The 22,876-nt window shown below is 65.4% G+C and overlaps 1 protein-coding gene across 2 annotated transcripts; it reads left to right on the forward strand.

Annotated features, from left to right (window-relative positions):
- The first annotated feature begins 1,006 nt into the window (after nucleotides 1-1,006).
- NUMA1 (nuclear mitotic apparatus protein 1) lies at nucleotides 1,007-22,301 on the forward strand. Of its 2 annotated transcripts, XM_062567494.1 has the most exons (26): nucleotides 1,008-1,148; nucleotides 2,976-3,048; nucleotides 3,519-3,607; nucleotides 5,094-5,173; nucleotides 5,931-6,013; nucleotides 6,280-6,360; nucleotides 6,652-6,736; nucleotides 7,637-7,760; nucleotides 8,409-8,566; nucleotides 9,280-9,397; nucleotides 10,546-10,663; nucleotides 11,280-11,420; nucleotides 11,872-11,994; nucleotides 12,755-16,360; nucleotides 17,095-17,136; nucleotides 18,282-18,350; nucleotides 18,432-18,542; nucleotides 18,666-18,884; nucleotides 19,114-19,271; nucleotides 19,377-19,623; nucleotides 20,141-20,420; nucleotides 20,511-20,647; nucleotides 20,787-20,999; nucleotides 21,298-21,411; nucleotides 21,493-21,660; nucleotides 21,757-22,301. In XM_062567494.1, exons 2-26 carry the CDS (start codon nucleotides 3,007-3,009, stop codon nucleotides 21,790-21,792), a joined length of 6,642 nt encoding a protein of 2,213 aa, XP_062423478.1. In that variant the 5' UTR covers nucleotides 1,008-1,148; nucleotides 2,976-3,006; the 3' UTR covers nucleotides 21,793-22,301. The 2 variants fall into 2 exon arrangements, with proteins under 2 accessions (XP_062423479.1, XP_062423478.1); XM_062567495.1 differs by lacking the exon at nucleotides 17,095-17,136 and having other exon boundaries at nucleotides 1,007-1,148.
- The last annotated feature ends 575 nt before the right edge of the window (nucleotides 22,302-22,876 follow it).

Below are 22,876 nucleotides of genomic sequence, written 5' to 3' on the forward strand. Positions count from 1 at the left end.
ACCCCGCGGAAAACTCCTCGGCTGCGGTTCGGGACTGTCGCCTGGAAGCGTCTCGCCGGGCGCGAGCGGCCGCTGGGTCCGTCCCTGGCGCTCCGCGGGGACAGCGGGCCCGGACGCTGCTCCGGGGCGGCCTGCTCCCCTTCGCCGCCGCGGACAGGGGTTTCGTTCCTCGGCGCTCCCGGTCCGCGTCCCGCCGACTGCGCCGGCTCTGCTCGGACTCTGATCGGTGCGTCGCTGAAGCGCCTCCGCCTGACGCTGGGTGACTTTTTTTCCCCGAGGGCTCCCGGTTTGCGCAGCTGCGGCGCGCGGTGCTTCGCGCCGTGCCGTGCTGCGTGCGCGCCGCGGCGAGGCTCCGCGCGCCGAACCAGGCTGCGGCTCTCGTCGCGCGGCGGCCCTGCCTTCCCGCGTCCGGAGCCGGAGCGGCCGGCGCCCAGGGAAGCCCCGGTGTGCTCGGGCAGAGCCCTGCAGCCCGCGGGAGAGGGCCTGTGCGCGGCACGGGGTGCCAGCCGAAGGCTTTTCCGCGCTTTACCTACCCGGAGAAATCGAGCCGCGGTCTCCTGCAGAGCGGTCGGGAGCGGCTCCTCCTGCAAAGGCAGGACGGGCCGCGCGGGTTTCTGCCCTGCTCGGCGCTCGCCCCGCGAGATCTTCGCGAAAACGCAGGCTTTGGCGAGCAGCTTTGCGCGTAGCCGGTTATTCCGGCGCAGCCGAAGCCACCGGCCGGGGCGCGGCGGAAGGAACCGCGGTGCCGGGGCACGGCCGGCCGCCGCGCGGCGCTGGAAACGGGGGCGCCCGCGCAGGACGCTGGCCAGCCTGCGCGGGGCCGGGGAGAGGAGAGCTCTGGTGCCCCCCGCCGCGGCGCCGAGCCCCAGCCTTCGCCGAGGGGATAAAGCCGTTCCCGTGCCGGCCCGAAGCGGGCGGCCGGGGGCCGTCGCGGCGCTCCCGCGGCGCCTTTAACGCGAGCCGCCCGCCCGGCGCGCCGTGACGTGCGGTGGCGGGCCGCCAGGAAGGGGAACCGTCCCCCGCCGCCGGCCCGAGGAGCGGGCCGCCGGCTCGCGCTCCGCTCGCGCTCCCGCCGCGCCGGCCCCAGGGGTCGAAATGCGGGCGGCGCGTTAGCCCCCCTCCCCTCCGCTCCCCTGGGCCGCAGTCGGGTAAGGCGCCAGCGCCGGCTTCCTCCACCTTCCTTGTTTGCGTTAAGGCGGCTGGGAGGAGGAGGAGGAGGAGGAGGAGGAGGAGGAGGAGGAGGAGGAGGAGGAGGAGGAGGAGGAGGAGGAGGGAGGCTGGGGCGAGCGGGGGCGACCCCGGGGCAGCGGCGCCGGGTTCCCGCGCCGGCGCCCCGCTCGCCCCCGGGGCTGCGCGGGAGCCGGCGAAGGGCCGAGCTGCGCTCGCCAACATCCGGGGCTCCGGGCTTTCCGCGGGGCGGCGGCTGCCCTGCCGCGTCGGCGTTGCTGTTGTTGGTTTCTCTTTGTTCTGCGCGTACAGACTCGGCGGTTTCTCGTTCTTTTTTTACTTAATTTCCTCCCCCCGCAACCTCTTCCCGCGGGAGCCCGTGGCGGCGGCCGGCGCGCCGCGGGGTCCAGAGCCGCGCGCTCGCGTAACGCCGCCTCTCCGCCGGCCCGGCCGTCGCCGTCCCCCCTCCTTCCCCCTGGCAGCTTCCCTGGGAAGTTTTTTCCTCCCTGCGGCTCCAGGGAGGCGGCTGCCCGGCGCTCGCCTTCCCCGGCACGCTCGCCTTCCCCGGCGCTCGGCCCGCTCTCGTTAGCCCCGCGTTCGGCGAGCCGCGGCTCTGCAGCGGGTAGCTCTTCTCCCTTGCTGCCCCTGGTGCTTTTCCCCCCGCCCTTGCTCCCGTGGAAAGGCAATCCCAACGGAGGAAAACAACCCCACAACCCACCCCCCCTCCATCTCCCGCGGTGGAGCCCCGGCTTGCCGGCGCGCGAGTGCCCCGGGGATCTGCTCCAGGGCCGGGCCGCCGCGGGGACCGGCGTGCCGCGAGCGTCGGGGACGCTTCGGGCCGGGCAAGCCGCAGGGCCAGAGCAAGCGGTGCCGGGCGGGGGGGAGAAGCCCCCGGCGTCCCCGGTCCGGGGGCGGGGGGAGAGGAGCCCCCGAGAGCCGCAGGGGAGCAGCGCGCCCGGCCAGCGGGGCGGGCGCGGGTTTCCCATCCGGCTTGCAAAAGGCACTGCTGCGCTTGTTTTGCACTCTTTTTTTTAAAAAATATATATATATATATATATATATATGTATTTTTTCCCCGGCGTGTCGGGAGGAGAGGACCGCGCGGGGCTCCTCTAAAGCGTCTGCGTGCTTTTCCCAGCCCGGGTCCGAGTTTGCTGGGGATCCCGGGGCAGGGAGATAGGAGCGCCCGCCGCGCTATCGTCGCGCAAGCGCCGACGAGCCGTCCCTGCAGCGCGGCGATAGCCGGCTCGCGGGCCGCCCCGCCGAGGAGCGAGGGGAAAAGCTGCTGCCAGCTGAACGCGGGGCCAGGCAGCGCCCGGGACGCGTCGGGGCGCCGATGGCCGGAGCTGCGACCGGTTCTCTGCGCCGCGGCGGGCGCCGCCGTCGCGTCCCGCGCGGAGCCCCCGGCTCGGCGTTCGGTCCCGCTCGCGCGCCCGCCGGGGAGGGGGCCGGCGGCTTCGGCCGGGCACGAAGCCGGCGCCGCGTTACGGAGGGCCTCGAGCGCCCGGGAAAGCTCGGCGGTGGGAGCAGGGACGAAACGCGGCGTTTCCCGGGGCGGGCGGCAGAGCTCGCAACCCGGGGCCCCGGCTGCGCTTGGCCGCCGCGCTCGGGCCCCTAATTGGTTTCCAGGCTGCGTATTCGCTTGGGAATTTAGGTCATCGGACTACAGTTCCCGCGCTGTGCTGTCAGTCGCGCGCTCGAGGCCGAGCGGGGCTGGCTCCTTCCTCCTCCGGCGGCGTTTGCGGGCTGTACATCGATGTCGTCGCTGTGCTTGCTCTTCAACTCCCCTTTTCTGCTGGCTTTTCCAGGTTGGGACGGTAAGCTGGCAGCCTCGCAAAGATGCCTCTGCACGCCACGAGAGCCGCGGCAATCCTCGCTTGGGTAAAGCGCCCTTCTCCCCTCGTAGCTCGCTCTTTAGGCGGGACCCGCTGCCGGGGTGGGTTTGCAGCTGCTGCTTTGGCGACAGCCGCTCCCTGGGGGAACGGCCCCGATGCCTGGGATGGGGGCTTCCTCAGCAGTGCGGTGCCGGCGCCCCGTGGCAGGGGGACGACCGGCTCGCAGCTCCCGCCGAGGATGCAGCGGCGCTGCGGCTGCCTGGCGCTGCCCGGGACGCTCCCCCGGAGCCAGGCAGCGCCGCAGCCGCGCCGAGCACCGCGGCGTGACGAACCGGGGTCGGGTTCGGCCGTCGCCTTCTAGGTGCTCGGTCCAGGGCTCCGAGAAGCAGCTTTGGGTTAGCCGGTTTTGCCAGACCAAAGTCTCGGTTTCCCCCTAGCAGAACAGGGAGACGATGGGATCTGCGGCGCGCCTTGCTGCTGGGTCCCGGGTTTCTCACCACCCCGTCCCGTTTCCAGGTGAACAGTACAGAAGTCTGTACAGATCCCCTCGATGATCTGTCGCAGCTCCAGGACTGCAGCGTCTTCATCAAGATCATCAACAAAATGTGAGTGCGAGGAGCTGGAGGGCTCTCTCCGAGCTGCCTGGCTGGACGCGAGCCGCAGGCTCCGAGTGCCGGAGCGCGGGCCGAGAGCCTCGTCGCGGTGCCGGCGGGGTGGGAGGAAGGGCCGAGGCCGTGCCCCCCTCCGGGGGAGGCAGAGGGATCCGTCCCCTCTGTGCGAGCCTCGCGCAGAAGCAGAGCGCCCGCGTAAGCGGCGCCGCTTCCTGGGCGCGCTCCGCAGCGCGCTGCCGTGCCGCGGGAGGCTCCCGCGCCTTCGCGCCGCGGCTCCTTCGCGTGTAAACGCAGCCTGCGTGCGCCGGTGAGCCTTTTGGGCAGCCCGGCCCTGCCCTGCCCTGCCTTGCCCTGCCGCAGCTCGGCCTCGAGGGAAGCCCGCTCGAGCCCCGGCCGGGAGCAGGAGCCGAGCTTCTCGGGTCGGCGTCCGGGGGGATCCCGGAGCCCTGCGGCGCTCCGCAGGACGGAGCTGCTGTTTCTCCGTAAATGCTGCTCAGCCTAGGAAACAGCCCGGCAAGTTTTCCTTAGCTGCAGCCGCAGGACCTTGAGGAAGCTTCGGGCTTGTAAAGCCGCTTAAAGAGCGGTGGCTCTCCTCCGCTGTGAGCGGTCCTGTTTGCTTCCCTGGCCGCTTCCGAGCGTGACGCGGGCAGGATTAACCCTGCTGGCTGCAGAGAGCCGTTTGCTCCAGCCCGGGCCCCGCGGCAGGGGTGGCCGTGCTTCGGGGCAGGGGTTGGAGGAACGCCTCTCGGGGGAGGTGTGTTTGCTGCTTGCGAGCAAGGGCCATTAAAACCTCTAAGCCATAACGGAGATGGGAGCCGGCAGCGTGCCTGTGGTTGCAGCTGCTTGTAACCACTGAACCCGAGAGGCCGCTCCGGGAGGAGCAAGGCGGCCGTGAGGCTGCCAGCTGCAGCTGAAGCTCATTGCTTTCAAATCCTTCCTGCCGGAGCTTCATGGACGCCCGCCTGCTATAATTATCCCCTGCGCTGCGTAACGAGAGCCTGCGCCGAGCAGGGCTCCGACTGTGCGGCGGCTGGGGAGGAAGGAGCCGCCTGCGCCGGGGATATATTTAGTCAGCCCTGATTACTCTCCTGGTCCGTGCTCGAGCTCGGCCGAGCCGGGATCGCCCGCTGCGTGCGTGCACGGAATAGCCCGTAGCTTGATACGCGGGGGCGGCAGCGGGGCAGACGCTGCAGGAGACGGCCCGCCCCGAAGGCGAGCTCCCTTCCGCACGGGCGGCCGGGCTGGGAAACCCCAAAGCCCCCGGGGTCTGAAATAGCCGGGGGGACCCGCAGCGGCGTTGCCCGAGCGCAGGCAGGTGCGGCGTGCGGGGACGCCGTCTCCGTTTGAGCTGGCCAGGGTTGCTCGCGCCAGCGCCCGGTTGCATAAGAGCCAGCGTGTCTCCTGTGAAGATGGACGCTGGCAAAGCACCGCGTGCTTAGTCTCTGCCCGGAGCGTTAAAGTAACCTGTGCACCCCGCTAGCCACAGGACGGAGGAGGGGGAGTCGGTTCTGGAGCGGCCGCTGCCGGAGAGGATCGCCTTCGTCCGCGGCTTTCTGCAGAGTAAGCGCCTCCGCGGGAAGCGGCCGGCCCCGCTCGGTGCCGCCTCCGCGAGCGGCTCGTCCCCGGCCCCGCCGGCGCTGAGCGCCCTGGCTCCCTACCCAGGCTCGTTTGGCGCGAGCAGTGCCGCCCAGAGCCCGTGGCGGGGAAGGAAAGCTCTCCGGGGGGATGCTCGCCCCGGCCGGGCTGGGCGCAGAGCAGAGGGCCTGCTTGGTCAGTGCTGACCGCCTGCGCTTGGGGCAGGTTTTTTAACCTGGTACCTGGCTCCAAGCTGGTTAAATCCAGATGGAAAATCCTTATAAAAACAGGATCCCTCAAAGGGGAGATACTGTGTTGCATCTCCCAGAGTGGAGGCATCATCCTGGGCTGGACTCTGCTTGTGCTGCTGGTGGAAGAGCAAAAGGCGCAGAGAGACCCCAGGGGCGAGGTGGGAGGGTTGGAGCCAAGGGTTAAGCTGCCAGAAGAGCAGCCCGGTCGCAGTTACCGTTAGAGGCTGTGCTGGGAGCTCAGCGCCGGAGCGCAGCCCGCTCGCGAGCGCCCACCGCGTTCCTCACCGCCTGCGACTCCCCTCTCCTTGGGGTGCTGGGGTGCCTAGCCCTCACCCCGTCGGCGACAGGCACGTGCCTGGGGTTGGTAGGCAACGTATCCTGCCCAACCGCTTCGGAAAGTGGCTCCCAGCTCTCCATCTCCCTCGCTTTCCCCTTCCTCCTGGTCACGGCAGATGTTCCCACGCGGCTAGACCTCTCGCTTCACGTTGCAGAGCACTGCAAGCACAAGTCGGCCATGGAGAACCTGGTGTCGGCGCAGAAGCTCCTGGAGGCGGAGGAGCTGGAGTTGGCCAAGGTACCGGCCTTGAATTCGAGGGGTTTCGACAGCCCGCGGAGAAGAGCGCAGCCAGCTGACCCCGGCAGGGAAGGGGAGCGCGCGGCGGCGGCTCTGCGCCGTTGCCTTGCGCGCGCGGCTGCGACGGGGCAGCCCGGTCTCCGGCCGTGCCTCCGGGGTCCGGGCGCGGACGTGCTCCGGGGCAGGGGCGGGCGGGAAGCCGTGCGGCCTGCAGGCCGAATCCGCGCTGGCAGCGAGCGGCTGGCTGACGTGCTGCCTCCTTTCAGGTGGCCGTACTGCTGCTCTACCACACCTCCATGAGCAGCAAAAGCCCTAGGAACTGGAACGAGCTTGACTACAAGATCCAGGTAATCCCCCTGGCTGCGGCTGGCTGTCTCCCGTGAGCTTGCCACGTGCGGTGCCCCAGGCTCCTGGCTGGGTTCCCCGGCGGGCAGAGGAGGGGGAGAAGAGCAGGTGCCTTCGTGTCTAAGGCTCTGCCTGTGGTCCTTGCCCTGAGACCTTCCCTTATGCTCTGGGCTCCCTTGAAATAAGGCGCGTGCCGGCGCAGGCACAAGCTGGGCGGGAGCCGCTGCCGGTCTCTCCGTGCTGAGAGCCCCAGCCCGCCACGGTTTGCTAACCCCGCGGCTCGTCCGACGCAGGTCGAGCTGGCGACAGTCCTCAAATTCGTGCTGGACAACGAAGAGAGCCTGAACGAGAACCTGGAGACGTTCCTGCAGAGGAAAGGTGAGCGCTGCGCGGGGTCGCGGGCGCCAGGTCTCTGCGGCCGCCTCGCAGGCGGCCCCGAAAGAGCGTGTGCTGGGGGCACCGGCCCCGCGTAACTGGTCACGCGCTCTGCGGGGGAGAGCGGCCCATTCGACCTGTCTTCTCCCAGCTGGCGTCAGTGCAGCACCCTGCTAAGCCTGAGAGGTTAACGTCGTTGCTCACGTTTGTTGTAGGAGTGCCCAAGGGCCAGCTAAGAGCGGGACAGAAATAGTAACGTTGCGGACAGCAGCAGTATGAGATACTGCGAGCGCTGAGCACTGTTGGCATCTTCCTTCGATTCCAGTGCTGCTAGCGTCTAATCGGCATGCACGACCTTTTTCTCTAGAGCATAAAAACTATTGGTTTGGGGATATATTTGTTTTTTCCCCTGTTTGTGCTGCTATAGCAACCAAAGTAGCAACACTGTCCAACTTCTGTAACTCCAAACTGCTGTCTGCTGCGCTGAACACTGCAGAATTTGACCCATGTAAGCTTTAATCTGTTATCTTCTCTGAGAATGGGCTGTCCTGCACCTGCAGAGCCCTTCCCACTGGGAATGCTCCCAGGTTCTGTAAGACATGCTGCTGAAACGCGCTTTCCTTTGAGGCCTGAGCCGGGCAGGGTGTCCGCAGCGCGGTTGTGGGGGGGTGTTTGTTCTGGGAGTGCTGGGGCAGGACAGACCTGTCCGTAATGCGTAGGTGGAGCTGATACGACCGTGCAGTGCGGAAGTTTTATGGCTTTCTTGGTTGGGCTGGTCTGCCCCTTCTGGCGTTTGTGGTTCCTGTGCACCTTGGGACTTCAAACTGGGGCTTCGTGCTTCGGAGACGTCCCTTCTGGTGTTAAAATGAAGGTCACACTATTCTCCTTACTTGCGACTTCTAGCGCCCCTGTCCTCATCCAGCACGAGCTCTGAGGAGCATTCCCCTGTGTTCTCCCACCCGCACAAGCGAGAGGTGCGTTTCCTGGAGCTGCAGAAGATTGCCTCCTCCTCCTCCAGTGTGAACAAGTATGTCCTCAGCCTCTTGGACAGCTGGTTGGGGAGGGCAGGGGAGCTTCTAGGATGCAAAGATGCAGTTGGGATGCAGACTGGCTCAGCAGAGAAGCTCCTTCTGGCGTGGTGCAGCTCTCTTGCAAGCTCCTCAGCGGTGACACAGGGATGTAGGGCTATGAGATGAGGTCGGGCCATCAGCTCCTTCAAGCCTAGCTCTGTCCTTTGCAGCTAGCAGAGCTTTGCAGAGCAGTTTGTGGTCCTGGGCTCCCTTTCCTGTCTCGGGTTAGGTTTAGGAGTTCCAGGCTTGTGTCACTACTGGAGACTTGGCAGCAAGTGTTAAATTGAAGCCTGTAGCTTGCTGGCCGCTCTGGAACGGGCTGCCGTGCTTCGTGGCTCTGGCTGTAGTGTAAAGCGAGAGGGAGACCTTGTCTGGGAACTGGAGGTGCTTGTGTATGTGCGTGCTAGGCGCGTACTGGCGTTAGCGCAAGCGAGATTCGGGTAGTGGCCTTACTGCTTGGGCGACGAGGCGTCAAAACGACTGCTGTGAGCCCGCCCCTGAGCTGGGGGGCACGGTGCGACCGCAGCGGGTCAGCCCGGACCGGGAGCGACCGTGCCCCAAGCTTGGCTCTCGATGACCGAGTTTTATGACGTGCTTCTTCACAGAATCCTCCCCGGCGCGCCCTCCTCGCCCGTGGGGGACGTCATGCAGACGCCGCAGTTCCAGCTGAGACGGCTGAAGAAGCAGCTGGCTGCTGAGAGAGAGAACCGGGACGAGCTGGAGATGGAGCTGGCGGAGAACCGCAAGCTCATCACAGAGAAGGGTGAGTAGCTAGCAGGACGTGCTGGAGCTCGGGGAGGCTTCTCCAGGGCTGTTCAGCTGCTGGGAAGCTTTGTTCTGGGGGGGTTCCTGCTGCTGTTATGACCCTGCCAGAGCCGTGCTCGTGCACGGTCTCTCCCGCTGACCTCTGGATAAGGGCAGCTTGCAGCTCCAGAGCTTTTCTGCTTTCCAGGGCAGGCAGGGGTTTACTATGTCTTGCTTCATGGTGGCAGCTGGACCAAGGGGACAATTACCAGCTTGTCTGGAATGAAGTGTGAGGCAGAAGGCCTTGCTGGTGGGAGCCAAGACAGCTCTGACAGTTGTAACAGCTCTGAGCAGGCAAATCTTGGAGACGGCTGTTAGTCGCGCTGCCAAACTGGTTGGAGCAGTCTGGCAGACGTGGGAGTCTCGCCATCCACGCCTAAAATGCTCTCCGTCCTGGGGATTTCTCTAGAGACATACAGAGTGCAGGTTCCTTCGCTCCCCTTCTCCCTTGTGTTCCCTTATATATACCCTGGGCAAAAAAAGTGACTGTAGCAAAGCGTGTGGTGGACAGCAGCACCAGCAGCCTGGCTCTCCCCTGTATCCTGCTTCAAATGGTTCCAGTGGGCTGGCTCCTTACCAGCTAGGAGATGGATGGGCGTCATCCGCCGTGCTTTGGGGGGTCCAGGTGGTGTAGATGGATGGTAACAGGCTCCTTTTCGCCATCCTTCCCAGAGGCCCAGATCACCGTGATGCAGCAGCGGATTGACCGCCTGACTCTGCTCAACGAGAGGCAGGCCGCCGACCAGCTGGAGCCCAAGGCAGTGGAGGAGCTGAGGGAGAAGAACGAGAGGTAGTCCTCCAGGGGCTTTGCTCCTCGGCTAGGCTGCCCCGGCGCTGCCGCGTCCCTGGGCTCCGTGTTGTCCGCCCTTTCCCCGGTGATGCGCAGAGGGGCGAAGGGAGGCCTTCCCTGCCGTTCTGTGCCGCTTCCTCTGCAGCGGCACCTCTCTGAGGAAATCGCTGCTGCGGTCCCGTGCCCAGCCTGCAGGCTGTTCCTTGCCTTCCAAAGGATTGTGGCCTGTAGCCATTTTATTTTATTTTATTTATTTTTTTTTAATTTCAACTGGCTCCTGAGGACAGTGGGCAGGGAGCCAGTCTCAAAGCATGCGAGTTGTTCTGACAACCCGCTCCTTACGCAGGGCCCTTAAATCCCTGCCTGCAAGCAGCTGTTTCTGTTATGAGAAAAGAGCGTGCTGCCCTGTGTAGGTCTCGCTTACCTCCAAAAGAGGCAGTGCGGCTTTCCCAGCTCTGGGATAAGCTCTTTGCTGCTGAAAGCTCTCAGGGTAGTGCTGGATGCCTTTTCCTAAAGGTTTGCATTGCGGAAGCATGTCGGATTTGATGCACGAACCTTCAGCATAGGCCACCAGGCCCTGTTAGGCTGCAGCTGCTCTGAAATGAGCCTGGAAGCTGCTGCTGGCCTAAAACACCGCAGCCGTGGGAAAGGAGCTCCTCTCCCTGCCTCGCAGATGCCAGCCCTCTCGTTTGGTCAAATCTGGGCCACAGCTGTGTCATGCACTTGCATTCTGTCACCTGGCGGGCTGCGTCCCAGTCTTTGCCCCGTCCTGTGTACAGTGATGTGCTTATCTGGGAAGGACGCTGGACTTCAGCCTGCGAGGCGTGCTGGTTTGGGAGGTGTGTGCGGTGCTGCTTGTTTGCTTGCAGAGGGCCAGCTGGAGTGCTGCAGCTGCCTCTGCCTTCCCTTCAGACCCTTCTGCCCATGCAGAGCACAGACTCCGCTTGTCCCCAGTCCTGCTCTGCCTAGTGATGTGCTGGGACCTGGTTTAGAGCTGAGACTCTGGTACTTTCTCGCCATTGAATAGGGCTGTCTCGACACCTTAGTTTCTTCATCAGTAGCCAGCAACATTAGCCCTGGTGACCTCCCCTCTGTCCTGCAAACGCAGTCCCTGCTAAGCAGAGGTGTAACAGTCTCCTCTCCCGCAGCCTGATGATGCGTTTGCATGAGGCCCTAAAGCAGTGTCAGGATCTGAAGACTGAAAAAGGCCAGATGGACCGAAAAATCAACCAGCTGTCAGAGGAGAACGGGGACCTTTCGTTCAAGGTACAGAGCGCTGCTCCCTCTCTGCCTCCTCCTGCCGCTTCCAAAGCGCTCCTGACACAGCCGCATCCTGGCGTTGGTGGGAGCCGCTCCCTGAAAGGCCCTTCGACCTAAGGGCAACATCAACCTTCAAAGCCAAGGCCGAGCAGAGTCTCACCGACACGTTCTCTGCTTCCTTTGAGCCTCTAGGCGCAGGCTGTGGTTTGCTTTTGGCCTCCCTGATTAGTAAACCAGGGACCTGGGGCTGCGTCCGGCCCCCTCGCCTCGCTCCCTAACAGCACAGGGTTTTATGGCAAGACTGAGGGAGAAGATGTGATGGCAGTGCTGCACCTTGGGTTGTGTACAACTCTGCTGCTGGATCTCAGGTGATCTTCACCCAGTGACTGAGCCTGCTTTGGGCCTCAGATCCTGATCCCACCATGGGGGTGGGAAATAGAGACTGGAATGAGTCATCTGCATTCAGTGTTTCACGTGCAGTGTTGCTGTGGAAGCCCCTTGAATTTGGGGGATCAGCAGGTGCTGCTGCGCGCAGCCCTGGTGCGGGGGGAGCTGGGCTGAGCCGAGCCCCGGGCAGCGTGTGCGTTCTCTAACCTGGCCGCGGGGCTCTCTCCCTCCGCAGCTGCGGGAGATCGCCAGCCACTTGGTCCAGCTCCAGGAAGCCCTGAACGAGCTCTCCGAGGAGCACAACGCAGCGCTGACGCAGTCGCAGGAAAAGCAGACGCAGCTGGAGAGCGAGCTGCGTGCCGCCCTGCAAGAGAAGGTGCGGGGTCCCGGGGCGGCGGGGTCCCGGGGCGGCGCGGCTGGGCGGCCCCGGCAGAGCCCCGGCGTCCTGCCTGAGCTGCTCGGCCTCTCCTGGGCCGGCTGGGCTCGCTGGAGCCGGTGCGCGCCCCACGGGCTGTGAGCAAGACGAAGCGGGCAGGAGCATCCCTGCCCGTCCGTGCCGGCACACCGGGGAGGGGCGGCCGGAGCTCCGCCGCCTTGGGTAGCGGCTGCCTCCCGAGGGAGCATCTTTCTCCGAGCAGGCAGGAAGAGTTTCCTGCCGTGAGGCAGGGAGGAAGGTCGCGAGCGTTGCAGCGATGGGAGATGCTCTGAGTTCGAGACGGAGCTGTCGGAAAGCTTGACTGGCGTAGAATAAAACCTGATGATTATGCTTGGTTTTTGCTTGATTCCCCTTCCCTTTGCTCTGCTCAGTCACATGTCTTTGTCTCCAGAAATGCTTGGAAGAGAAGATTGAGATTCTCCAGGGGAAGATTTCCCTGCTGGAGGACCAGCTGGCAAAGCTGAAGGACTGCAACACGCAGGAGAAAGGAGAGGTCATGGGGGATGTCCTCAAGGTACAGTTAGATCTCAAGAGAGCTTGTGCCCCAGCAACGAGAGCAAGCACTGCTCTGTTTAACCCCCTCCCCAAAAAAAGCACCAAAAAAAAAAAAAACCAAAAAAAACCAAAAAAACCACTCTCTAGCCAGGGAGAGGAAAGCACGAGAAATTCTGCCCCTCTCAGGGTGCTGGGAGGCTCACAGCCGCCCCTGTCCAAAGCAGCCAGACCCCGGTCTGCCTGCAATACAGAAGGTTGTCCAGGAACAGCATGCATCCGTTGGACATGTGTGCGCTTCCCACCTCCCAGCGCAGCCGTGGCCGGCAGGCCCCGCTCGGTGGAGGCAGCACGGATATCTGCCCAGGCAGGGCACAGGCGCGAGGTGGTCCAGCGGCGTGGAGATGGAGCTGGCCACTCTCCAGCATGATCAGCAGTTGCTTGGCCTGGGGATGGGTCTGATGGGTCTGAGCCATCTGCAAGAATCCATTTTTTCACAGTATTTATAGTTATCATGGCCTCCTGCAGCAGGGAGTGGCAGGGAACGGAGCTGCTTCCGCACGGTGAAGAAACGTGTTTGATCCCAGCAGTCAGGAATGGCACAAGCCTAAAGTAAAGCGGGATTTGCTAGGGAGCATGGGCTGGGTTCGGGGAGGGGAGGAAGGTGCCTAGCAGTTCCCACTGGGATTAAGTGTGTGGGTCTCATGACGGTGTTGGTTACAGCTTGAGTAATGCTTGGGGGGGGGGTGTTTTGTTTTTCCCCCTTCCCTCGTCTCTCCCAGCTTGAAGAGCTAAAGCAGGAGGTGTCCAGCCTCACTGCTAAAGTGATCGAGCTCCAAGCCACCATCCTGCGGCTAGAAGAAGAAAAGAGTCTGCGAGAGGCAAACCTGCAGTCTGAGCGGAGCCGCTTTGAGGAAGAGAAGCTCCAGCTCAGCAGCCTCATCGCCAGCCTCCAGAGCTCCGTCTCAGAGATCCATCTGGCCAAGGAGAAGCTGGAGCAGGACTTGCAGGTGCAGGAGGCGCGCCTGACGGCCCAGGTGAACACCCTCACGGCAGAGATCAGCAAGCTCAATGGCTTCCTGCTCCAGAAGGAGCAAGAGCTGGTGATGCTGCAGCAGCAGGTGGAGGAGGAGCGGGCCCAGAAGGGCCGACTGACGGAGGACCTCCGTAACCAAGAGCAGGCATCCCGGGAGACCATCAAGGGGCTGAGCCTCCAGGTGGACCAGCTCAGCAGCACCCTGAAGCACAGCGAGGAGAAGCTGGTGCTGGTCACCCAGGAGATGGAGGCAACATGTGAGGGTGAAGCCAGGCAGCTGGCCGCCCTCAGAGATGAGCACGAGAAAGCTGTCCAAGAAAGGGACTCAGCTCTGCAGCAGCTACAGCATTTCCAGCAGGCAAATGAAGCAGAGCTGGCAGCTCTGAGCAGCCAGCTACAGACCTTGGAGAAAGCCAGAGAGGCCAGCCAAGCCACATCTGTGCAAATGCAGAAAGAGAAGGCTGAATTGAACGAGAAGGTTCAAGAGTTGGAAGCCAGGATCCTTGAGCTCACTGCCCAGTGCCAGCAGAGCATGGACCAAGTGGGAACAGCAGAGACGCTAAAAGCCCAGCTCCGAGACCTCGAGAATAAGCTGAAAGAAAGTCAGCAAAAACTCGCAGATAAGGAGAAGTTGGCCAAGGAGAACTCCCGCCTGCAGGAGCGGCTGCTGTTTCTGGAGGAGTCTGTGCGAAACACAGAGGGGATTCTGGAGGACGAGAAGAGGAGGGCGTCTGAGAGCCTGGAGGGGAATCTCGCCAGGATTGCAGAGCTGGAGTCGGAGAAACAGCAGCTCACACAGCGCCGAGACAAGGCTCTCCAGGAGAAAGGTGAGGAGCAGGCAAAGAGACAAACACTTGAGATGCAGCTGCAGCAGCTGAGAGAGGAGTACGGAGCGAAGACCGAGGTGCTGCAGAGTCAGCTGGCAGAAGCTGCTAAAGGGGAGGAAGGAGAGCGTGCGAAACTGGAGGAGCAGGTGAGGGTCCTGCACAGTGATCACGCCCAGACCTGCCAGCAGCTGCAGGCTGAACAGGAGAAAGTGGCTGGGCTGGAGGCCCAGATGAAGCACCTGGTCACTGAGCATCAGGAAAGGCTGGCTGTGCTCCAGGCAGACCTGTCCAGTGCCCAGGCACAGGCAAAGGAGAAGGAAGGCAAGGAGCAAAAGCTAAGGGCAGAGGTCTCCTCTCTGCAGGAGAAGATCACAACCGCAGACCAAGCTGCGGCCAAGTGCAGAGCTCAGCTGGAGGCAGAAGTGCGGAAGGCAACCGAGATGCTCAAGGGAGTCTCCAAGGAATTGTCCGATGAAAAGCTCAAGTCTAAGGAGCTCGAAGCTACAGTCAAACGCCTCGGAGAGCAGGCAAGCGAGAGGCTGACGAGCGTGGAAGCCGACCTCTCTCGCACCACTTCTGTTGTGAGGGAGAGAGAGATGGAAGTGGAGAGACTCTCTGGTGAGGTGACCCTGTTGAGTGCCAGGCTGGAAGAAACGCTGCAGAAACACAAGCAGGAACTTGCGCATCGGGACGAGGAAGCGACGTGCCTGCGGAAGGAGGTGGAGCAAGCCAGGGCGGACTGTGCCGCAGAGAAAGCCCGCAAGGCAGAGCTGGAGGTGCAGCTGCAGAACTCCATCAACGAGCAGAGGGTGGAGCGGTCCACGCACCAGGAGGAGCTGGCCCGGTCCCTGGAGCTCATCGAGGAGAAGGAAGGGGAGCTGGATGAGCTCCGTCTGAAAAACGTCTCGCGGGGCGAGGAGATGAGAGACCTGCAGAAGACTGTCTGTAAGCTGAAAGGAGAACTTGCTTCGGTAGAGGCGGTGAAGGAGCGGGCATCAAAGATGGATAATGAGCTGCAAGGCTTCCTGGAGGCTGCCAGGACCCAGGATGTAGAGCTGGACAGTATCAAGGCTGTTTATTCAAAGGAGATGTCCCTCAAAAGCTTGGAGGAGAAGATCCGTCACAGAGAGCAGGAATCCAGCTCAAGCCAAGACCTTTACCAGGACAAGCCAAAAGAGACTCAGCTTCTCCACTTGCAAATTAAGTATCTGGAGCAGAAATGCAGGGAACAGCAAGACGCTATTGCTGTCCTAGAGAAAGTAGCAGCTGGAGCCAAAGCTACTGAGCTCCAGCAAGGAGAGCTGGAGACCTTGAGGAGGGAAGTGGTTCAGCAGAAGGAGAAGGCATCAGAGCTGCAGAAGCTGCTAGAGGCCTCGAAATCAGCACAAGCTCTACAAGATGGCACTATAGAGACCCTGAAGAAAGAGCTGCAGGACAAGGGTAAAGAGCTGATTCAGAGTAAAAATGCCATTGCTGCTGCAGAGAAGGAGCTGGCGTCCCTCCGCTCTGCAGCTCAGGAGAAAGGCAGATCGGAGGAGAGCTGGAAAGAACAAGTGGCCCAATGCATCCAGGAGATGGAGAGGAAGAACAGCCTCATCGGCAGCCTGGAGCACGAAGTGTCCATCCTTCACCGGCAGGTCACGGAGAAGGAGGGGGAGAGCAAGGAGCTGAAGCGCCTGGTTGTTGCTGAGTCGGAGAAGAGCAAGAAGCTGGAGGAGAGGCTGCGGATGCTCCAGACGGAAATGGCCACGGCGGCTTCGCGGGCGGCCGAGAGGTGCTCGCTCATGAAGGTGGAGGTGCAGCGCTGCCAGGAAGAGATGGAGAAGCAGCGGTTGACCATTGAGGCCCTGAAGAGGGAGCGCCACTGCCAGAGCGAACGCGAGGAAGAGCTCCGTCAGGAGGTGAAGGTCTGCCAGGACAAATACTTCCAGAAGGAGCAGCTCCTCTCCTCTCTGCAGCAGGAGCTCAGCAATGCCCAAGCCCTCGCCGGGGAGCTGATGCCGCTGAAGCCCCTGTGCCAGCAGCTGCAGGCAGAGCGCGCCTCGCTGGAGAGCAAGCACCGCGACGACCTGGAGCAGCGGGTGAAAGCCGTCAGCGCTCTGCAGGCAGAACTCACCAGAGCCAAGCTGGAAGTGGCAGAGCTGCCTGCTCTGAGAGAGAAGTCCTTGGAGCAGGACCGGGCAATGCAGAAGCTGCAGAAAGAGAACGCTGACTATGCAGAGCGGCTCGCTGGGCTCCAGCAGGCCAACGCCAGGCTGTCCGAAGAGAACCGAGGGCTCAGCGAGACCTCCAGCCACGGGCAGCAGCGCTTCGACGCTGAGCTCGGCCACGTGCGGGAGAAGCACGCTCGGGAGCTGGAGCGTCTCAGGCTGGAGTCGGAGAAGCTCGCGGCAGGCAGCAGGCAGGAGGCCGACGAAGCTGCGAAGAAGCTGGAGGCGATGAGCAGCAAGTACGAGAGCACCAAGATGAAGCTGCTGGAGGAGAGGCAGAAGTTCCAGGAGGAGAGGCAGAAGCTGGTGACTCAGGTAGGGACCCGTCCGTCTCCCCGCCCTCGCCGCGTCTTCTGCCCTTCTTAAGCGTCTGTTTTCTTGGCCGCGAGGCTGCTCTGGGCAGGTGTCTGCGCTGGAGCGCGGCAGAGCCTGCCGTCGGCTCGAGGAGTACGGCTTGCCTGTAGCTGGGGAAGCACGCGAGCTCCTCCGGAGCCCCGGCGGGCGCTCGCGGACCGGCGCCGGTCCCGGCTGAGAGGCGGAGCAGCTGCCTGGCCCGGCTGCGGGCTGGGGCCGCGGAGCGGCGGCTGCTCTCCGGTGACGCTGCCTCCTCGGCTCGGCTCGGCTCCGCTGCGGCCGGAGCTCTTGGCGCCTTCCAGCTGGGTCGGTTCCCTGTGACCTTGCTCGCCCAGAGCTGCTGCTCTCTGAAGTCGGGATCTGTTTTTGCTCGATCCCGGCTGTTCCAGAGCCTGGGGATTATCCTAGAGCCCAGGTTCACAAGGGTACGGAGAAGACCTGCGCGTCAGTGGGGCTCGGATCTCCTGCGTACCTGTGTGAATCCAGATGCACTTGCTTAGCGCGGGCTGGCGGGGTGGCAGCGGGGAGGACGGACCCGGGACAGACGTCCCTCCCGAGCGGTCCAGCCTCCGCAGCGCAGTGCGGAGGAGCCGGCCGCTCTTGCCGTGCAGCCGCGGCGAGGCTGCTCCGTCCCCTGTTCTCGGCGCGTGTGCAACGCGTTCACTTCTGCCTTTTGTGCTCGCCCCGTGCTACAGGTGGAGCAGCTAGAGGTATTTCAGAAAGAACAAGCTAAGCAGGTAACGCATGCGAAGTGCTGGCTGCTTAAACGGTGACAGTGCATGGCCCTAGCTGCTGCCGCTTCCCCCCAGCGCTGCCGTCTCCTCTTGTGAACTGCTTGCAGTGGGGATCCCGCTGCGGGGCGTTCCCAGAGAACGGGCCGCGGCTCTGCTCCAAGTCCACGGGGCTTTGGTGCTCGGGGAGTAGCAACCGGGGTCCGCAAATCCTTAACTCAAACCTGCCGCCTCCCACGTGCCTGCTTACCGTGCTGCAGGAGGCCTCTCGGCACAGGTCAGCAAGCCTTCTCCCCCTCCCCTTCCCCGCGGGCTCGCCGCGCCGGCAAGCCCTGCCGCCGCCGCGAGCACCGGGGCTCCCGCGGCTCTCGGGTCACCTCGCGCCCAGGGAGAGGAGGTTCGGGGGGAGCTGCAGCCCCTTCGCTCCCCGCCGCGACTGCGCGCCGGCCCCGCCGCCTTGCTCGCGGGGCAGGGCTGACGCCGGGAGGGAGCGGGCTGCGCTCGGGGCCGTGGCGCTGCGGGAGGGACCCAGAGCGGGCGGCTCCCAGCGAGGCCCTGGGGCCGCCGCGGCTCCCGGCGGCTAGAGACGGCGGGGCTGCCGCTCGCGGGGCGCCGAGCTCCCGAGGATGCTTGCGGTGGTGCTTCAAAAGGACTTTGATTGCTGCCTGCTCTCCTGCCGGGTCCCTCGCGGGCTGTCTCAGCCCTTGGCCCCTCTCGAGGTTTCGGGGCTCGAGCCGCAGCCAGGGGCCAGCGGGGCGGCGAGCCGCCGCGCGCCCCCGTCGAGAGGCTTGGCTCGCGATCCGGCACGGGGAAGCCCAGCGCGGGGGCCGGACCTCCTGTTTTTATTCCAAGAGCAAACGGTTGGCGGTGGAGACAACTGCTTGAGCGTGGGCTGCGGGGGCGCTCCGTAATTCTTGCACCATCTCCTCTAATCCTCACGGCTAACGGGATCTTTTGGGTTCGCTTCTAGCGCGTAGCTGCCTTCGTGCCTGCATAGAGCAAACCTCTTCCCTGCAAAGACTAACTTAAGGCAGTCGCGAGCTCTCGGCTCCGCTGACCGCTCCCCGGGCCGCAGGGTGCGGCGCTGCGCGTGCTGCCTGGGGGGCTCAGGCGGTACCGCGAGCTGGCGCAACCAACCCCTGCTCTTCCAGGCGGAGGAGCTGAGCAAGAAGCTGAGCCAGCACGAGAAGGCCACCCGAGCCCAGCAGCAGCGAGTTAAGGTAAAGGGAGGGGGCAGCGCTCGGGGTCCGGGGAGCCCGGGAGGGCGCCTCTGAGCCGGGCTCTTCCCTTCTGCCGTGCAGGTGCTGGAAGGGGAGCTGCAGACGGAGGCCACGCGCCGGCAGGAGAAGGTGGCCGAGCTCCAGGAGCAGCTCGCCCAGAAGGAGCAGGCGGCCGAGCACTACAAAGCGCAGGTACCGCCGGCTGGCGCGTCCCCCCGCCACCCCAGCCAGCGCTCTGCCGGGGGAGCCTGACGGGCTGTGGGTCTTCTCTCTCTCTCTCTCTCTCTCTCTCTCTCTCTCTCCCACCCTTCCTAGATGGAGAAGGCGAAGACTCACTACGACGCAAAGAAGCAGCAGAATCAGGACCTGGCGGAGAAGCTGAAGGCGATGGAGCAGCTGCAGAAGGAGAACGCCGAGCTCAAGGCAGAGTCGGAGAAGCTGGCCAAGGAGCTGCAGCAGAGCATCCTGCAGGCCAAGGAGTCGGAGCTGAGCTGCAGGAACCTCACCAGCCAGGTCCGCAGCCTGGAGGCTCAGGTACGCGCGGCGCGGCGGGCTTTGCCGTCCACCTCGCGGGCTTCGCAGCCGCCTCGCTGGGAGGGCGCTTGCGCTCAGCGAGGACAGCAAGGCTGCGTGCTCCCCGGCAAACGCCCGCCTGGCTCTAGGTGCCAAGAACAGGGGACTCCGTTTCCGTGCAGGTGGTGGGGCTGGCCAGCCCCGGCCGTTTTCCGCTCCTGTCCCTCACTGCGTCCCTTTCCCCGGCCAGGTGGAGTTCGCCGATCGTCAGCTGCGGGAGCTCGGCAAGTTCCAGGTGGCGACGGACACGCTGAAGAGCCGGGAGACCTTCCGCCAGAACCCAGCCGACCTCAGCACCGACAGCCTGGAGATGAGCATGGACGAAGCGCAGCCGCTCAACTCCACCAGGTGCCGTGCGCCGGGGCTCGGCGGAGCCGGCGCCGCAAAACCCACCGCGTCCTCGGGCCCTGCTGTCCGCTGCCGCCCGGTAACTCCATCACTGCGCGATTGCAGGAAGCCCAGCCGCTCGCAGTCGGAGGCCTCGGCCGTGCCAGGCGGCGCGGAGTCGCCGGCGTCTCGGCGGCTGCCTCGCAAGGTGGAGTCCCTGGAGAGCCTCTACTTCACCCCCATCCCCAGCCGCGCGCAGGCCAAGCTGGAGAGCAGCGCCAGCTCCCTGGGCGACCTGTCGCTGGACTCGGGCTGCAGGACCCGCTCGGCGCGGCGCCGGACCACGCAGATCATCAACATCACCATGACTAAAGTGAGCCGGGGGCCCGGGCGCTCGGCTGAAGGGATCCGTGTGCTGGGGGCGGGAGCGCATGCTGCAGCCCGGGGCCTGGACGGGGAGCGAGGGAAAGGCAGAGCTGCTCCTGTGCCCCATCGCTCCCGCGGCCGGCTTGGGCTGCAGCCGTCACCCGGGGGGGCTGGAGGAAGGGCAGCCCCGAGCCGCGCTGGGGCAGCGCGCGGAGGGCTGAGCTCGTGCCCCAGAGCTGCTCCCAACCTCTCTGCGCCGAGCTGCGTCCTAAGGAGCCCTGGAGCCTCTGCCGCCCGGACGGGATGCCTGTGGCGTGAGGGTCGAGTTGGCAGCGGGGAGGACGAGTGTGGAAGCGGGTGGCCTAGGAGGAGCTGTGGCTGATCTGCTCCCTGCCCTCCTCTCCGTCTCTCCCCAGCGGACGTGGTGGCCCAGGACGCAGCGGGCCATGTCCGTGGCTGTCCCCTCTCCAGGACTGGCAGTGGGTTTTCACCTCTATTTATTTTTTCTTTTCCCCTGCTCTCAGAAACAGGCCAAGGCGGGGGAACCAGACAGCGCCGATGCGTCCTTCTGCAGCATCCCGTCGGCTCAGCCCCCGCGCGCTGCCCCCGGGAAGGGCAGGCTGCGCTCGGCCGCCTCCGCCCGCTCCCTCGCCAGCTTCCCCTCTCAGGAATCCCTGGTCAAGCTGGAAACCTCCTCGCCGCAGGAGACCCCGGGCAACTCGGCGCTGATGAGCCTCCCCGGCTACCGGCCGACCACCCGCAGCTCCCTGCGGCGCTCCCTGGCCGCCAGCAGCTCCAGCCTCGGTGAGCAGGGCGCAGCAGGCTCCCGTGCCACCAGCTCCGGAGGCGGCTCCTCGCCTTGGCCCCCCTCAGCCGCCGCTGCTTCGCTTTCAGGCCGGAGCAGCATCTACCTGGGCACGTGCCAGGACGAGCCGGAGCAGCTGGACGACTGGAACCGCATCGCAGAGCTGCAGCAGCGCAACCGTGTGTGTCCGCCCCACCTGAAGACCTGCTACCCCCTGGAGAGCAGGGTAAGAGTGGGGCAGAGCAGCGAGCACGCTGGAGCCTGGCTTCTCCCTTTCCCTAAGGGAAAGCGCGCGCGCGTGCGGCCGGGCAGAGCTGGGGCCCGCGGGCCGCCCCTCGTGCAGCACCTCTGCCTCGCTTCCTCAGCCCTCCAACTCCCTGGGCACCATCACGGACGAGGAGATGAAGACGGGCGACCCCAAGGAGACGCTGCGGCGCGCCAGCATGCAGCCCTCGCAGATCGCCGAGAGCGTGGCGGCCCGGCGCAGCACCCTGAGCGCCGCCTGGCCCGGCATCACCACCCGGCAGCAGCGGAAGCGCCTCTCGGACGAGTCCCACCAGGGCCCCGACACCCCCGAGGTGAGCTGGGCCGAGCTGAGCCGTCCCGGCCGCTCGTCGGCTCCCGGCGGAGCCGCCCCGGGGAGCGCGATGGGCTCAGCTGCAGCCCTTCTCCCCAGCTGCTGCAAAAGGCTGCCGGGGGCGTGGGAACGGCTCCTCCCCGCGCTGCTCCGGCAGGGCAGACCCTCCGGGTCGGTCCCTCGCCGCAGGCAGGGCTGGCGCGAGCAGCAGCCCGGGTCCCCCCGCCTGCCCGGCGGGCTGAGGCCGCCCTGGCTTCCCCGCGCGCGCGGTGCTCCCAGCTCGGCCCTCTCCCCTGCAGTCCAAGAAGTCCGTCAGCTGTTTCCCGCGTCCCCAGACGCCGCGGGAGCGCAGCGAGCGCCGCAGCTCCCAGCTCAGCCGGCGGAGCGAGCAGCAGCCGGCGGGCGGCAAGCAGGTGAGCGGCGCCGGCGGGGCGGCCCCCAGCCCGGGCTGCTGCGTCCCCCCGCTCCTCCCTGCCCCACGGCTTCCTCCGCAGGCCGAGCGGCGCCAGTCCATGGCCTTCAGCATCCTCAACACGCCGAAGAAGCTGGGCAACAGCCTCCTGCGCCGGGCGGCCGGCAGGAAAACCACTCCCAAGAACTCGCCGCGCGGCGGCACCCGCCGCTCACCCCGCATCGCCACGGCCAAGTCCCCCCGGGGCAAGGTAGGCAGCGCGGCCCGGTCCCGCGGCCCCGTCCCCGCGGCGGGCTCGGGGCTCCCCCGAGCTCCCGGCCCTAATCCTCTGCTCTGCTTCTTGCAGGCCGCTCGCCGTGCGCTCAAGGACGGGAAATTCTGAGGTTTCCCTGCGCCGCGCCAGGCTGGGGGAGAACAGCCCCCCCAGGGACCTGCGCTGCCCCTGTCCCCCCCCGCCCCTTACCTCTCCCCGCCGGCCCCCAGTGCCGCCGGGGGGCTGGGGAGGGAGAGGGGGTCAGCCTGCTCTCCAAGGCTGGCCCCCCATTGCCCCAGTCCCCCTGCTGCTGCAGGGCCAGGGGCTGCTTGCGCTGCCCCGGGGCAGCGTTTGCACCCCCTGAGCCCCCCACCCGCCTGCTCTGCTGCCGCAGCCCCACGGCAGTGTGGGGACGGGCGGCACAGCCCCCCCTGCGGGTTTGGGAGCCCGGGGGGCGGCCGTGCTGGAGGGATGGGAGCAGCGACGCTCGTCCCCCGTGGCTGCGGTCTGGCGCTGGCCCCGAGGGGGGACCTGGCTCCCACCCGCCTGCCGCTGCCCTCCTGGCACAGGGTGGTGGCAGGGGGGTGGTGGCATTTTTAAAGTGTTTCTACTTGTAAATAAATTGTATTTTTCTCCTGCTGGCTGAGTCCTGGGTTTCTCCTCTCCACCTTGTCCCCGTATCTCTGTTCTGGGACGGCTCCAGCCGGCGTTCTGAGGTGCCCGGAGCCAGAGGGCCCTGGGGCATCTCCAGGATCCCCTGGGACCTGGGGGGGGGGGCTGCACGCTCGCCCGGCTTCAGGGCTCCTGCTCGTGGCCCCTTGCGCAAGGAGAGGGGAGCTTGGGAGCCGCCCCCAGCACGCGGCCCTAGGGAGGCCTGGGCGAGGGCGCGCGGGGAAACAGCGCCCGTCTCCGCTGGGCCCGTGCCCTGCCGCGTGGCTCCGGCAGCGCGCTGAGCCGGGCGCCAGCGCGGCCTCGGCGCCGCCCTGCTGCCGCTGGTCGTGCCTGGCAGCTCAGCAGCAGCGCCTGCCCCGTCGCCTCCTTAAACTCCATTTCTACCTGCTTTCCCGGGCGAGGGGCTGTGCGCGTGGCGATCTGAGTGCCACACCGGCACCCACTGGCCCCAGGGCTGGTGGGCACTGGCGTGTGCGTGCACAGCCTGAGCACCAGCGCACGTCAGGCCAGGCCAGAGCAGCCCGCGAGGAGGACAAGAGAC

This window comes from Rhea pennata, chromosome 1, assembly GCF_028389875.1.
Source record: "Rhea pennata isolate bPtePen1 chromosome 1, bPtePen1.pri, whole genome shotgun sequence".
Lineage (NCBI taxonomy): Eukaryota > Metazoa > Chordata > Aves > Rheiformes > Rheidae > Rhea > Rhea pennata.